This window comes from Panthera uncia, chromosome B1, assembly GCF_023721935.1.
Source record: "Panthera uncia isolate 11264 chromosome B1, Puncia_PCG_1.0, whole genome shotgun sequence".
NCBI lineage: Eukaryota > Metazoa > Chordata > Mammalia > Carnivora > Felidae > Panthera > Panthera uncia.
Genome location: NC_064811.1, coordinates 34,359,748 through 34,376,771, shown reverse-complemented (window position 1 = coordinate 34,376,771; position 17,024 = coordinate 34,359,748). Strand labels below are relative to the sequence as shown.

At 39.6% G+C, this 17,024-nt stretch overlaps 1 protein-coding gene across 2 annotated transcripts in view; it reads right to left on the bottom strand.

The window, feature by feature from the left end:
• SLC30A9 (solute carrier family 30 member 9) overlaps positions 1-17,024 on the bottom strand; it is a 107,321-nt gene that overhangs the window by 70,167 nt on the left and 20,130 nt on the right. For both annotated transcript variants that reach the window (XM_049631951.1, XM_049631952.1), the window contains exon 2: positions 14,389-16,460. In XM_049631951.1, the coding sequence (XP_049487908.1) occupies positions 14,389-14,500 (112 nt within the window). In that variant the 5' untranslated portion in view covers positions 14,501-16,460. The remainder of the gene's footprint in view (positions 1-14,388; positions 16,461-17,024) is intronic.

The following is a 17,024-nucleotide window of genomic DNA, read 5'->3' as shown; positions in this document are numbered from 1 at the left end:
TCTGCAGGTGCTTCTGAACAAGGGCAAGTGTGCCTGAGAGAGCAGCAGTGGGCCACTCCCCCAGAAGACCAGCACAACCTCTCACCACCCACACGCAACAAATCTACTGATCATAGAGTGCTACAAAGCTTCAGTTCTAGGAAAAATAGGATCCAGCCTCTTTTAACGATTAGCCGACCAAAACATACTGAGTTAAAACTTGCCACACAGTGGACAAGGTCAAAACACTCCCCACTGCAGCACAGAGAAACTCTGCAGAGGACTGACCTAAGGGAAGAAACAGCCAAAACACAACAGTCGAGTACACAAAGCATATACCGGAAACAACTCCTGAAGCGGCAGGCCCTAGACAGTATGACTTCTTAATATAGCCAATACTCTCAAGAGCAGGAAACATAACAGGCTTTTATAACACACAGAAGACAGAGCCCTACAGAAAATGCCAAGACGGAGGAATTCATCCTGAAAGAAAGAACAAGAGATCACAGATAGGGATTTAATCAAAACACATATAAGTAATATGACTGAACCAGAATTTAAAACAACAATCATATGGACACTAGCTGGGCATGAGAAAAGCATAGAAGACACCAGGAAGTCCCTTACCACAGAGATAAAAAACCTTAAAGCTAGTCAGGCTGAAATTCAAAAATGCTATAACTGAGATGCAAAAACTGGATGTAATGACAAAGATGAAAGAAGCAAAGGAATAAGTAAGTAATATAGAAGATAAAATGATGGAGAATAATGAAGCTGAAAAGAAGAGGGAAAGAAAAATATTGGATCACAAATGTAGATGTAGGGAACACAGCGGCTCCATAAAGCGTAGCATTCATATCATAGGAGTTCCAGAATAAGAAGGAAAAAGGGGCAGGTTTATTTCAGCAAATAATAGCTAAAAACTTCCCTAATCTGGGAAAGGAAACAGACATCCAAATCCAAGAGGCACAGAGAACTCCCATCAAAATCAACAAAAGCAGGCCAACACCAAGATATTATAATAAAATTTACGAAATACAAAGATAAGGAAAGAATCCTGAAAGCAGCAAGGGAAAAGATATCCCTGACCTATAAGACAAATAAGGTTAGTAGCAGATCTCCCCACAGAAACTTGGCAGACCAGAAAGGAGTGGCAAGGTATGTTCAATATGCAGCCAAGAATACCTTATCCAGCAAGGGTATCATTCAGAATAGGAGAGATAAAGAGTTTCTCAACGAAAACTAAAGGAGTTCGTGACCACTAAACCAGTCCTGCAGGAACTAGTAAGGGGACTCTCTGAGTGGGAAGGACATTTCAAAAGCAACAAAGACTAGAAAGGAGCAGAGAAAATCTCCAGAAAATCTCCTGATGTTACAGGTAATACAATTCATATTGTATTTACAGGCACTAAATTCATATCAATAATCACTCTGAATGTAAATGGGCTAACTGCCCCAATCAAAAGACACAGGGTATCAGAATGGATTTAAAAAAAAAAAAAAAAAAAAAAAGACCTATCTATATGCTGCCTACAAGAGACTTATTTTAGACCTAAAGACACCTCCAGCTGGAAAGTGAAGGAATGGAGAACCATTTATTATGCTAATGGATGTCAAAAGAAAGCTGGAGTAGCCATACTTTTATATCAGACAAACTAGATTTTAAACCAAAGACTGTAACAAGAGATGAAAAAAGGCACTCTATGATAATAAAGAGATCCATCCAACAAGAAATTCTAACAACTGTAAATATTTATGCCCCCAATAATATGTATTTGGGAGTAACCAAATACATAAATCAATTAATGACAAACATAAAGAAACTCATTGATAACAACACAATAATAGTAGGGACTTAAACACACTACTTACAACAATGGACAGATCATCTAAGCAGAAACTCAACAAGAAAACAAAGGCTCTGAATGACACACTGGACCAGATGGACTTAACAGATATATTCAGACCACTGCATCCTAAAGCAGCAGAATACACATTCTTTTCCAGTGCGCATGAGACATTCTCCAGAGTAGATCACATACTGGGTCGCAAATCAGGCTTCAACAAGTATAAAAACTGAGATCATACCAGGCATGTTTTCAGACCACAATGCTATGAAACTTGAAGTCAACCACAATAAAAAAAATAAAAAAAAAAATTTAAAAAAAAATTGGAAAAGACCACAAATACATGGAGGTTAAGATCATCCTACTAAAAAATGAATGGGTTAACCAGGAAATTAAAGAAATTAAAATATATCTGGAAGCAAATGAAAATGAGAACACAGCAGTCCAAAACATTTGGGATGCAGAAAAATCAGTCCTAAGAAGGAAGCATTCAGTAATACAGGTCTACCTCAAGAAGCAAGAAAAGTCTCAAATATACAACCTAACCTTCACCTGTCAGAGCTAGAAAAGGAACAACAAATAAAGCCTAAAGCCAGCAGAAGAGAAATAATAAAGATTAGTGCAGAAATAAATGATACAGAAACAAACAAAAAACCCAGTAGAGCAGATCAATGAAACTAGAAGCTGGTTCTTTGAAAGAATGAGTAAAACTGGTATACCCTGAGCCAGATTTACCAAAAAGAAAAGAGGAAGGACCCAAATAAAATCACGAATGAAAGAGGAGAGATTACAACCATATCACAGAAATACAATTAAAAGAGAATATTATGTTATTTTCAATTTTTTGAGGAACCTTGATACTGTTTTCCAGAGTCACTGCACCAGTATGCATTCCCACCAACAGTGCAAAAGTGTTCCCCTTTCTCCACATCTTCACCAACATCTGTTGTTTCCTGTGTTGTTAATTTTAACCATTCTGACAGGTGTGAGGTGGTAACTCACTGTGGTTTTGATTTGTATTTCTCTAATGATGAATGATGTTGAGCATCTTTTCGTGTGTCTATTAGTCATCTGGATGTCTTCTTTGAAAGAATGTCTATTCAAGTCTTCTGCTCGTTCCTTCACTGGATTATTTGTTTTTTGGGTGTTGAGTTTCATAAGTTCTTTATAGATTTTGGATACTAACCCTTTATCCAATATGTCATTTGAAAATATCTTCTCCCATTCCATAATTTGCCTTTTAGTTTTGTTGATTGTTTCCTTCACTATGCAGAAGACTTTTATCTTGATGAGGTCCCAAAAGTTCATTTTTGCTTTGGGTTCCCTTGCTTTCAGAGACATGTCTAGTAAGAAGGTGCTGTGGCCAAAATCAAAGAAGTTGCTGCCTGTTTCTCCTGTGGGATTTTAATGTACTCCTCTCTCACATTTAGGTGTTTCATCCATTTTGAATTTATTTTGGTGTATGGTGTAAGAAAGTGGTCCAGTTTTGGGGTGTCCGGGTGGCTCAGTTAGTTGTCTGACTTCAGCTCAGGTCATGATCTCACAGTTCATGATTTCGAGCCCCGCATTGGACTCTGTGCTGACAGCTCAGGGCCTGAAGCCTGCTTCAGATTCTGTGTCTCCCTCTCTCTCTCTCTGCCCCTCCTCCCTCCCCCCAAAATAAATAAACATTAAAAATAATTTTTAAAAAAAGTGGTCCAGTTTCATTCTTCTGCATGTCACTGTCCAGTTTTCCCAGTACCATTTCCTGAAGAGACAGTCCTTTTTCAATTGGATACTCTTTCTTGCTTTGTCAAAGATTAGTTGGCCGTACATCTGAGAGTCCATTTCTGGGTTCTCTATTCTGTTCCACTGATCTATGGTGTCTGTTCTTGTGCCAGTACCATACTGTCTTGATGATTACAGCTTTGTAATACAGCTTGAAGTCTGGAATTGTGATGCTTTCAGCTTCGCTTTTCTTTTTCAGGATTGTTTTGGCTATTTGGGGTATTTTGTGGTTTCGTACAAATTTTAGGGTTGCTTGTTCTAGCTCTGTGAAGAATGCTGGTGTTATTTTGATAGGGATTGCACTGAATGTGTAGACTGCTTTAGGTAGTATAGACACTTTAACAACATTTTTTCTCCCAACCCACAAACATGGAATGTTTTTCCACTTCTTTGTGTCTTCTTCAATTTCTTACATAAACTTTCTATAGTTTTCAGCATACAGATCATTTATCTCTTTGGTTAGGTTGATTCCTAGGTATCTTATGGTTTTTGGTATAAACCATAAGATAAATGGTTTATATATCATTTATATACCATAAATGGTAACTGTAAATGGGAACAATTCCCTGATTTCTCCTTCTACTGCTTCATTATTGGTGTATAGAAATTCAACTGAGGGGTGCCTGGGTGGCTCAGTTGGTTGAGCGTCTGACTTTGGCTCGGGTCACGATCTCACAGTCCATTGGTTCAGGCACCATGTCAGGCCCTGTGCTGACAGCCCAGAGCCTGGAGCCTGCTTCAGATTCTGTGTCTCCCTTTCTCTCTGCCCCTGTCCCACTCACACTCTGTCTCTATCAAAAATGATTATACGTTAAAAAATTTTAATTAAAAGCTTTTAATTAAAAAAATGCAACTGATTTCTGTATGCTGATTTTATATCCTGTGACTCTGCTAAATTCACAGATCAGTTCTAGCAGTTTTTTGGTGGATCATTTGGGTTTTCCATGTAGAGTATCATGTCATCTATGCAAAGTGAAAGCCTGACTTCTTCCTTGCCAAATTTGTATGCCTTTTATTTTTGTCTGAAAAAATTAAAAATAGAACTACCCTGAAAAAATTAAAAATAGACCTACCCTATGACCCAGCAATTGTACTACTAGGTATTTATCCAAAGGATATAAAAATGTTGATTTGAAGGGCACACACACCTCAATGTTAATAGCAGCATAGCAACAATAGCCAAATTATGGAAAGAGTCCAAATGTCCATCAACTGATGAATGGGGGAAAAAGATGAATGGAATATTACTTGGTGATCAAAAAGAATGAAATCTTGCCATTTGCAACAACATGGATGGAACTAGAGAGCATTGCTAAGCAAAATAAGTCAGAGAAAAAAATGTCATGATTTCATTCATATGTGGAATTTAAGAAACAAAATGATAAACACAGGAGATGGGAAGGATAAAAAGACAGGGAGGCAAACCATAAGAGACTTTTCAATACAGAAACAAACTGAGGGTCACTGAAGGGGGGGAGGTGGATGGGGGAATGGGCTGAATGGATGATGGTCATTAAAGGAGGGCACTTACTGGGATGAGCATACGGTGTTATATGGAAGTGATGAATCACTGGGTTCCAATCATGAAACCAATATACTACACTGTATGTGGAATACTTTAAATTTAAATGAAAATCAATTTTTAAAAAGAGAATATTATGAAAAATTATATGCCAACAAATTGGGCAATGGGGAAGAAATGGATAAATTCCTAGAAACATATAAACGGCCAAAACTGAAAGTCTGAACAGACCCATAACCAACAAAGAAACTGAATCAGTAATTAAAAATCTTTCAACAAACAAAAGTCAAGGGTCAGATGGCATCCTTGGGGAATCCTAGCAAACATTTTTTTTTAATGTTTATTTATTTTTGAGAGAGAGAGAGAGACAGAGCATGAGCAGGGAAGGGGCAGAGAGAGTGAGGGAGACATAGAATCTGGAACAAGCTCCAGGCTCTTAAGGTGCCAGCACAGAGCCCAATGCGTGGCCTGAACTCACGAACCACGAGATCATGACCTGAGTCGAAACTGGACACTTAACCAACTGAACCACCCAGGTGCCCCAGGAATCCTACCTAATATTTAAAGAAGAGTTAATACCTATTCTTCTCAAACTGGTCCAAAAATAGCAGTAGCAGCAAAACTTCCAAACTCATTCTATGAAGCCAGCAATACCTTGATTCCAAAATCAAACTACTATAAAGGAGAATTACAGGCCAATGTCCCTGATGAACATGGATCCAAAATTCTAAAAAAGCTACTAGCAAATCAAATCCAACAGCACATTAAAAGAATTATTCTCCACAATCATCACAATCAAATGGGATACATTCCTGGCCTGCAAGCGTGGTTCAATATTCACAAATCGATGTGATACAGCACATTAATAAAAAAAAGGATAAGAACCATATGAGACTCTCCACAGATGCAGAAAAGGCATTTGACAAAATGCAGCATCAATTTTTGGTAAAAACCCTTAACAAAGTAGGGATAGAGAGACCATACCTGAAAATCACAAAGGCGATATCTGAAAGACCCACAGCTAATATCATCTTCAATGGAGAAAACCTGAGAGATTTTCCTCTACAGTCAGGAACAAGACAGGGATGTCCACTCTCACCGTTATTTAACATAATACAGTACCAGAAGTCCTAGCCTCAGCAATCAGACAAGAAAAAGAAATAAAAGGCATCCAAATCAGCAAGGAAGAAGTCAAATGTTCACAATTCACAGATGATATGATATTCTATGTAGAAAACCCAAAAGACTCCACCAAAAAATTGCTAGAACTGATACTCAAATTCAGCAAAGTCACAGGATACAAAATCAATGTACGGAAATCCGTTGCATTTCTTTACACCAATAATGAAACAGCAGAAAAAGAACTCAAGGAATCAATCCCATTTACAGTTACACCAAAAACCGTAAGATAACCTAGGAATCACCCTAACCAAAGAGGTAAAAGATCTATACTCTGAAAACTACAGAACACTTATGAAAGAAATTGGAGAGGACACAAAGATATGGAAAAACATTCCATGTTCATGGATTGGAAGAACAAATATTGTTAAAATGTCTATATTACCCAAAGCAATCTACACATCTAATGCTATTCCTATCAAAATGCCACCAGTATTTTTCAAAGAGCTAGAACAAAAAACCCAAAAATTTATATGGAACCAAAAAGACCCCAAATAAGCCAAAGCAATACTGAAAAAGAAAAGCAAAGCAGGAAGTATCACCATTCCAGACTTCAAGCTATATCACAAAGTTGTAGTCATCAAGACACTACGGCACTGGCACAAAAGCAGACACGTACATCAATGAAATGGAATAGAAAACCCAGATATGGACCCATAACTGTATGATCAACTCATCTTCGACAATGCAGAAAAGAATGAATTTCCAATGGAAAAAAGTCTTTTCAAATGGTGTTGGGAAAACTGGACAGCGACAGACAGAAGAATGAAACTGGACCACTTTCTTACACCATACACAAAAATAAATTCAAAGTGGATGACAGGAGGGGCGCCTGGGTGGCGCAGTCGGTTAAGCGTCCGACTTCAGCCAGGTCACGATCTCGCGGTCCGTGAGTTCGAGCCCCGCGTCAGGCTCTGGGCTGATGGCTCGGAGCCTGGAGCCTGTTTCCGATTCTGTGTCTCCCTCTCTCTCTGCCCCTCCCCCATTCATGCTCTGTCTCTCTCTGTCCCAAAAATAAATTAAAAAAAAAAAAAAAGTTGGAAAAAAAAAACAAAAAACAAAAAAACAAACAAACAAAGTGGATGACAGGAAAACACCAAAATGTCATGGGAGAAAACAGGCAGCAACCTCTCTAACACTGGTCGGAGCAACTTCTTACTAGACACGTCTCTGGAGGCAAGGGAAATAAAAGCAAAAATGAACTTTTGGAACTTCATCAAGATAAAAAGCTTCTGCACACTGAAGGACACAATCAATAAAACTAAAAGGCAAACTATGGAATGGGAGAAGATATTTGCAAATGACATATTGGATAAAGGGTTAGTATCCAAAATCTATACAGAACTTACCAAACTTAACACCCAAAAAACAAATAATCCAGTGAAGAAATGAGAAGACATGAATAGAAATTCTTCCAAAGAAGACATACAGATGGTTAATAGACACATGAAAAGATGCTCAACATTACTCATCATCAGGGAAATACAAATCAAAACTATAATGAGATATCACCTTACACCTGCCGGAATAGCTATGATTAACAACACAGGAAACAACAGATGTTGGCAAGGATGTGGAAAAAGGGGACCCTCTTATACTGTTGATGGGAATGCAAACTCGTGCAGTGACTCTGGAAAGCAGTGTGGAGACTCCTCAAAAAGTTAAAAATAGAACTATCCTACAACCCAGCAATTGCACTATTAGGAATTTACCCAAAGGATACAAAAATACTCATTTGAAGGGACATGTGCACCACAGGGTTTATAGCAGCATTATCAGCAATAGCCAAATTATGCAAAGAGCCCAAATGTCCACCAACTGATGAGTGGATAAAGAAGATGTGGTATATACATATACAATGGAATATTACTCAGCCATCAAAAAGAATGAAATCTTACCATTTGCAACGATGTGGATGGAGCTATGGTATATTATGCTAAGGAAAACAAGTTAATCAGAGAAAGACAAATACCACATGATTTCACTCACATGTGGAATTTAAGAAACAAAACAGATGAACATAGGGGAAGGAGAAAAAAAAGAAAGGCAAATCACACGAGACTCTTAACGATAGAGAACGAAGTGAAGGTTGCTGGAGGTAAAGTGGGTGAGGGGATGGGCTAGATGGGTGACAGATATTAAAGAGGGCACTTGTTGTGATGAGCACTGGATGTCATATGTAAGTGATGGATCACTAAATTCTACTCCTAAAACCAGTATTACACTACATGTTAACTAACTACAATATAAATAAAAACTTGAACAACAACAACAACAAAAGTGACTTGTGGGGGCACATGACTGGCTCAGTCAGTAAAGCATGTGACCCTTGATCTTGTGGTTTTGAGTTCAAGCCCCACACTGAGTGTAGAGCCTACTTAAGAAAAAAAAAATGTGACTGGTGAAATATCTAGATTATGTATAGTTTTTACTTCATAAGTTATAATTCTCTGTATTTTCCAAAAAAATGCCGAAAATTTAAAAAACTAAGAAATACATTCATTGCCAAATTACTTCTAATATTATTACTACTAATACTGACACTATCTAGTTTACTCTTACACTTTCAGCTAGCCAGAAACACAGGAAAACCTTTGTGACTAATCATCTGGCAAGCAAAAGTGTGACCCAGATCAGGTAGCTCAGCCTAGAGAACGATAACGGATGTGATTTCTCTCCAGAACACAGTAAGCAACAGGGAAGAATATTGTTTTTTTAAGTAAATATGAGATGCTGGCAACTTCCTACACTGCCTATTGGTATACATCTCTACTGCCCTTAATTCTTGTTAATATATGCTTAGAAAAGTAAAAACAACAGTATCCAATATATTTAGGGTTTACCAAGCGCCATTGTCTTAAATGCTTTCCCTGCATCATCATATTTTCTAATTTATATTCCAAAACATACCTCAAAGTCATCTATTTCTCTCCATCTCCACTGCTAACCACCATGGCCTAGCCACAGCCTTGCCTGCCTAGATAACTATCATAGTTCCCAAATGATGTCCTTATTCACTCTCCCCTTTTCAATCCATTCTCCACACAGTAGTCTGACTGATATTTTGTAAATATTGCCCTTTTTTAAAACCTAAAAGCCTAAAAGGCACTGATGCTTCTCAAACTTCATTTCATACTCTATCCCCACTTCCCCGAGCCACAGCAGTTTTCTTCTCTGCTCCTGAATGCTACTATATGGTCTTTAGGGTTCCTATTTGCTCTACCTGGACTGCTCTTCACCCTAGATCTTCATGTGGCTAGTTCATTTTCATTTTTCATGCCATGACTCAGTCACCACCTCCTTAGCAGATCTAAATGAAATGGCCTCTGCTAGCTACTTTTTAGCCCATCATCTTTTGCAGCACTTAGACATGTTTTCTCATTCTTAGTGTCTGCCCAATGAAGGTCTGTCTTGTTCAGCACTAACTACAATGCCTGGCACCCTTTGCTGAACTGAACCTCAACTCACAAAAACCTATGAGGCACACAGTATGGTTAGCATCATCTTTCAGTTAACACATCCTATCATAAATTTGAACTATATAGAACTATGCTGTCAGCCTGCCAAAATGGTCTTTTATAGCTGGCAATGTTCCTATAACTTATCCAAAGTGGGGTGGGGGGAGGAGGCACAACAAAAGTGAAAACTTCCACTCTATTTTCCTTAGGGTAATAAATACTACCAGATTAGAGACAGGAATAAAATACAAAAATTTAGTTTCTTATTTAAAACTACACTTCTGTTAAACCTCAGATTTAAGCAAAAGCACGTATCTGTTAATTTGATATGCAGTACTTAAAGGAGCATCCTCCCATCTCAAATTTTTGTCAAATGAGGTGAGGCATAAATATATGAAAAAATAAAATAAGTGCCCCATGCAAAGTCAGAGGAACTTTTTTAAAAAAGGAAATATTAACTACAGAAACTAAGTCACATGTTTATTCTTTAAAAGGATTATGTTCGGGGTGCCCAGGTGGTTCAGCTGGTTGAGCGTTCAACTCTTGATTTCAGCTCAGGCCACGATCTCATGGTTCGTGAGATGAAGCCCCATATGGAGCCCAGTGAAGAGCACAGGGCCTGCTTGAGATTCTATTTGTCTCTGCCATTCTCCTGTCCCCACTTACAGGAGTGGCATATATTCTTACTGTACATTTTTTCTAGTTTTCCCTAATAGTACAATAGCATTTTCTCATGTCACTAAATATTGTTCTAAATTGATTTTTTTTCATGTTGTATACATCACCAGTGCATAATAAAGGCACCATAATATATTTCAGTTTCCAACTCTCCATAACTAAAAATGTTATCAATTTATTATAATGAATAATGAACATGTGCACACATTGTAATACCTCTCTGCTTATTTCTTTAAAGTAAATTATTTTAAATAGAATCATTGGGTCAGAAAGTATAAACTTTTAAAGTTTTTTTTTTTTTTTTTAATGTTTATTTTGAGAGACAGCACAAGCAGAGGGGCAGAGAGAGGGAGAGAGAGAATCCCAAGACATGGGGCTGGATCTCACGAAGCCTAAGATCATGACCTCAACCAACTGAGCCACCCAAGCACCTCTAAAATTCTTTTTGTCCTTTAATGTTCATTTATTTTTGAGAGAGACAGAGCGTGAGCAGGGGAGGGGCAGAGAGGGAGACACAGAATCTGAAGCAGGCTCCAGGCTCTGAGCTGTCAGCACAGAGCCCGACACGGGGCTCAAACTCACAGACCACGAGATCATGACCTGAGTCGAAGCCAGATGCTCAACCGACTGAGCCACCCAGGCGCCCGTGTATATCCCTTCTTTGATACTCTGTGTAGGCATGTTCCTAGTAATTATCATACAGCTGACTTTTGCTTTTTTAACCAAAGCTGGCAGATTCTCATTTAAAATTTTTGTTTAATGTTTATTTTTGAGAGAGAAAAAGAGAGAGAAACAGACAGACAGAGCATGAGTGGGGGGAGGGGCAGAGAGAGAGGGAGACACAGAATCCAAAGCAGGCTCCAGAATCTGAGCTGTCAGCACAGAGCCCAACGAGGGGCTCGAACTCAGGAAGTGCGAGATCATGACCGAGGCTGAAGTTGGACACTTACTGGACTGAGCCACACAGGTGCCCCTAGTTCTTTTTTTTTCTTTCTTTTTTAGTGTTTATTTTTGAGAGAGAGCATGAGCAGGGGAAAGGCAGAGAGAGAGGGAGACAGAGGATCTGAAGTGGACTCTGTGCTGACACTAGAGAGCCTGATGTGGAGCTAGAACTCACGAACCATGAGATCATGACCTAAGACCTTTCGGATGCTTAAACAACTGAGCCACCCAGGTGACCCCTTTGTATTCTTTTTATATAAAGAATAACTGACCTCCAAAACACTGTTCAACTGTATGTCCCAATGAATAGTAAGAAAATTCCTGCTTTCCTGTATCCTCCGTATGAAGCATCATTATGGAAAACTTAGCCAATATGCTAAGGCAATGAGTAGCAAATCCTTAAACTAATATTTCCATGCCTACTGGCACGTATGGTAGATTTTTATTGGCCACTTGAACTCCTTTAATGAACTCTTCATTTATTTATTTTGCCCATTTTTTTACTGCAAGATACACTGGTTTGTAAAAATTCTTTATAAATTAGGGATACTAACTTTATAACTACACTGTTCAATACAGTAGTCACTGTCCATTGAGCACCTGAAATGTGGCTATTCTGAATTAAGATGTGCTAAACATAAAATGGACACTGGACTTCAAAGATTTAGTACAAAAAATAATGTACAATATCTCAATTTTTATCTTGATTGCATATTGAAATATTTTGAAAATACTGGATAAAATATATTAAAATTGGGGCACCTGAGTAGCTCAGCTGGCTAAGCGTCCGACTTCAGCTCAAGTCATGATCTCGTAGTTTGTGGTTTGAGCCCCGCATCGGGTTCTCTATTATCAGAGGCCACTTCAGATCCTGTTCCCCTCTCTGCCCTTCCCCCACTAGCGCATGTTCTCTCTCAAAAATAAATATTTAAAAAAAACCCCAAGAACTAAAATGTATTAAAATTAACACTATCTGTTTTTTACTGTTTCACATTTGGCCATCAGACAACTCAAGATTACATACATGGCTCAATTATCTTTCTTTTGGACAGTGCTGCTCTACAATGTTGTTTTCCTTATCCCCTTGAAACTGAGCTTTCAGTGTACAGGCATTTCTCATTTCTAAGTATGCAAATAAGGCAAATGTTTCCCTTAAGGCTTCCTTCTCTCCTTATTCTTGGTAAGTTTTTCCTCCACCACACAGGAATTTAGAAGCACAAACTTTTTCTTGACAAAGAAAAATATGTTTTTGGAATTTTTCCCCAAAAGTTCTTCAAATATCCTTTTCTTCTTACATGCATCCAACTTAAATAGTACCCTTTTTCTAAATGCTTTTTAAAATTTTACCGTAACTGTTGTCCTTTTAAAAATTGTTTCGGTATTTGTGGAACTAAATTTTCACAAAGAAGGCTATTTTTAAAACCTACTACATGTTTTTTTAAGTGTGAAAACACATTTCAATTTCCTGGTGATAAACATTCCAAAGAACTTTGCAAAGTCATTCTGACTGATGAAATAGGTATTATTATCTGTGGTTCACAGATGGATGAGACAAAGAGTACATAATTTTAGACACGATGACAGTTACAGAGACTAGGGAGTACAAATTACACTATTTCAAATCCTTTCAACTAACACTTAAAGGGCAGTTTAGACTAAATTCAACAGCCAATATACCTAATTTAAGTGTAAAATGCCAAAATTGCTTGGCAATAAGAATCAAGTCTGCTAGAAGGTTTACTTGGGGATTTTGGAGTATGGTATAATCAGATGATTCATTTTGTTCATTAGGGAACAATGAACAATTGTTCATTGGGAACAATTTTCTATATTGCCAATATATAGAAAAACTCAACTTTTCTATCACCACCAAAAAGCCCCAAGAACAGTGGCGTTAAAATTAACTCCTCTGAAATGTTAAGAGCCAGTTTATACATTCATTGCAAATAAAAGACACTGATGTATTCCAATTTTATCTGCACAGCTTAGGCATTACTTTAATTTATATTACTTATCAACTTGAATGACGTGACTACAAGTTCTAACTTCTACTCTGAGGTCACAAACATGCTACAAAGTTTTTCAAACATGAACTTTTGGGAAATGTTTCTGTAAATACTCTGCATACTCAAGAATCTGAGGAGTTAGACTAGGGGTGGATACAGTTCTGTTTTTCCCTCTTCGCTCCTATCAGTTCTGGAGAATCAAGCTACAGCATGTCAAGCCATGGCAAAAACAGACACAAGCCTTACTAAAACTGAAAAGTTCCTTGCTATCTTGGAAACTGTGGGACAACTTAAATTTGAGTCAGAAAAGAATGCTGAAGGAGAGGGATAAAAATTCGCGTCAACCACATTTTTCTGAGTGACAGTTCCAGTACACACGTTTTCACCAATAAGATTGTTCAACGGAACCGAAGAGTTCTCTTGCTTTTCAGTCCCAAACTGGGTACATTCAATGACTGTGGCACGGTCATACGCTCATACTCAAGAATGATTCATAAATAATAAGTACTCCCCCCCACAATCCTCCCTACTTTCGGGAAATTTAAGACAAAAGTTGGAGATATGGGAAAAGGGGCAGGGCAAGAAAACCTGCTCGGCCAAAAGCGCTCAAAGAAAGGGAACTGGTGAGCTCGAAACACCCAGGCACTCTGGGGAGTCAGCAATTTCTCACTGTCCGAAAGGAAAGAGATTGTCACCGGGGACACTGCGATGCAAACGTGGCGTTTCATTTGGTACAAAGTGGTTGGCTTCATGCATGCGACCAGGCCCGAGAGCTACCCGCAAGTCTCCGCGGGGGTCGTTTTAGGGCCAGAGGCGAAACCAGAGTCTGGGAGACCTCTGCAGAAACCCCGCGGGCTGGGCGGGCCGAACTGCAAAGGCGGAGACCCGGAAGGAAGGTTAGGGGGGTTGGGGAAGGGCAAGCGGGCGAACTGCCCGAGGCGAAGCGCCGAGACCGGCCTGGTCCTCCAGGTCACCTGCCGCGGAGTCAGCGGCCGGGCCGGTACACTCACCCTGGCGCTCGCTGGAGCCGTGGGCCGCCGCCCTGCAGCGCAGACGGAGCCGGCACAGGGAGGACCAGCTACATCTGTGGGCCGCAGCGGCGGCGGCCAAGCCCGGTAACATCCTGGCGGGGCAAAGGCCCCTATTCGGACACCACCTCCTGCCTCCGCGACGCCGCCGGCAACAACTGACTCCATAGACCGGACACCTGCTAATACTCACGCCTGCGCCGCCACAGGCGGCCTGGATGACCCGGAAATAGTAACAACATTTAGCGCCGCAGAGCGCGCAGGCAGCGGAAGTGACGTAGTCTCGGAGCACGAATCGAGAGACCTTGCCTCCGCAGACCGTGACGCCACGGCGTGCGCAGGGCGGGGATGCTGCTGGGTTTTGGTGTCCTCTTCACTTTTTCTGCGTCTGTACCTTTTCGCGTTAGTTGGAAGTCATCGCCTGAGTGGTTTGCATCCTAACAGCTAGGAAAACCGTGGGAGAAGTGACAGGGCCTTTTCGGGCGTCTGCCTGCTTCTATTTCTGAGCTCGAAACGTGGGCCATGCTGTTGGAAATGGGAAGAGAGGTGGGAAGGAAGGATGGTGGCCTACTTAACCTCTCTCTCCGGAGCCTTCTTGGATGAGCCCAAGCAGCGGCTAACGTGCCGAACTCAGTACTCTCCAAACCCTGCCCCAGTACGTCGTTCTCCTCTAACACACCAGTGTGTAGCCAGAGTACGTGAAGGCAGGTACTTGCCTTATTTACCTCTGAACCTCGGATTCCCGTGTGTAATGTAATAAAGTAAGACTTTAATGTGTTCGAGGTGGGTTAAGCGGAGATGTGCAGACATCGGAACAGGAGTCAGTCTGGTTCTAGAAAGATCGGAACAATACTCACCACGGTGTTGACCTCTGACATGCTCATTCAGATCTTAGCTCAAACTCAAGAGACGCTTTCCTTGACTACGCTGGCTGGACAAGGGCTGGTTAGTCTCTACCCGGTTGCCTTGTATACTTTTCTTCAAAACGCTTATCACTATTTGAAAGTATCTATGTAGGTTTTTTGTTTGTTTGTTTGTTTGTTTGTTTTTGCTCAGAATAGAAAATAAGCATCACGGAATCTTGGGTTTTGTACATTGCTGTTTCCGAGGGGATAAAACAACCGCCAGCACAGCAAATAGAGTGGAATGCATTGTCGTTTGATTTCTTGAAATCAGTCTGAGTAGCTTAACTTATGTACCTACAGAATAGCTCTTTCAAAGGGAAGTAAATTAGTTTGTTGTTCCTAATTTTGAGAGAATCTACAGCCTTTTATGTAAGATAAGTATAACCAGCTTAGTGGGGTCACAGTGAATAAATTATCACAAGAATGGTAAGCAAATTTAACTTCTATGACAAACATAGTTTAATACATTAAGGTTAAATATTCATAACCTCAAGATTATAAAACAGAATATTACCAGAAAGTTCTTGTCTCTTCTTTGTGGATAGATTTTAACAGAAATTCAACTCCATGATATAAAATACAGAAAGGCTTAACTCTAACTTTATAGTCATTGTATGTAAATATCCATTAATCTTTGCCATAATTCTAACCTGCTTTGGATTTCTTAAAGTAGCCCCTAGTTTCTTATAGTGGATACTGTATTAATTTTGATAAACCTCCAGAAGCCTTGACTTGCCAAATAAGTTTGAAGAATAAAGCAGATCTTGCTGTGTTACCTTGTTTAAACCCTCACAATGCTGGATCACATAATAAGGTCTTCATGGACTTAGATTAAAATAGTTACCCAGGGGTCCCTGAGGGGCTCAGTCAGTTGGGCGTCCAGTTCTTGATTTCCACTCGGTTCATGAGATTGAGCACTCAGTTCATGAGATCAAGGCGGGCACTTTGCTGACAGCTTGGGCTGCCCCTCCCTGCTCAAGCATGTCCGCGTACCCTCTCACTCGCTCTCTCGCTCTCTCAAAGTAAATAAACTTAACAAATAAAATACTTCTGCAGCTGTCTTGGTGTTTACACCTTGATGTTAGATATAATGATGTGTTTTCATAGCATACTTGTCCTGCTGGGCAGTCTTCAAAATTTCCCCAAGTGCTGAAAATTAAGGAAATGTCAGTTTTAGAGTTCCTTAGTAGAATTTCCCTTGGCCCTAAATTCTTTGAGAAATCCCATCCTTTGCAGACTTTGCAGCAGTAAAGCAAAGTACCAAGGTCTACCAAGAGACTTTGCCTTACTGCTGCACCTCAGACACATTCAGCAGCTGCCTATATGTACTAAACAGATAAGAATCCAACATCATGGAGTTTATTTTTCTATGTGAGGAGACAAACTTTTTAAATAGACATATAATTTCAAATAGTGGTATTAGAGATGCCTGACTGACTGGCTGAGTTGGTACAGCATGCGACTCATGATCTTGGGGTTGAGTTCAAACCTCACGTTGGGTTTATTTTTTAAAAATTAGTAGCGGTAAAATATCAATCATATGGTAATTGCCACACCCTCTGTGTGCATTATCTTATTCATAACACCTAAGTAAGTTATAGATGAGGAAACTAAGGCAGAGATCTTGCTGTTAACCACCACACTTTACTTTCAAAGTCAAACGGTTTTATCCTTTGGAAGAAAATGGTCTTTCAAGATTTGAATGACAACAGG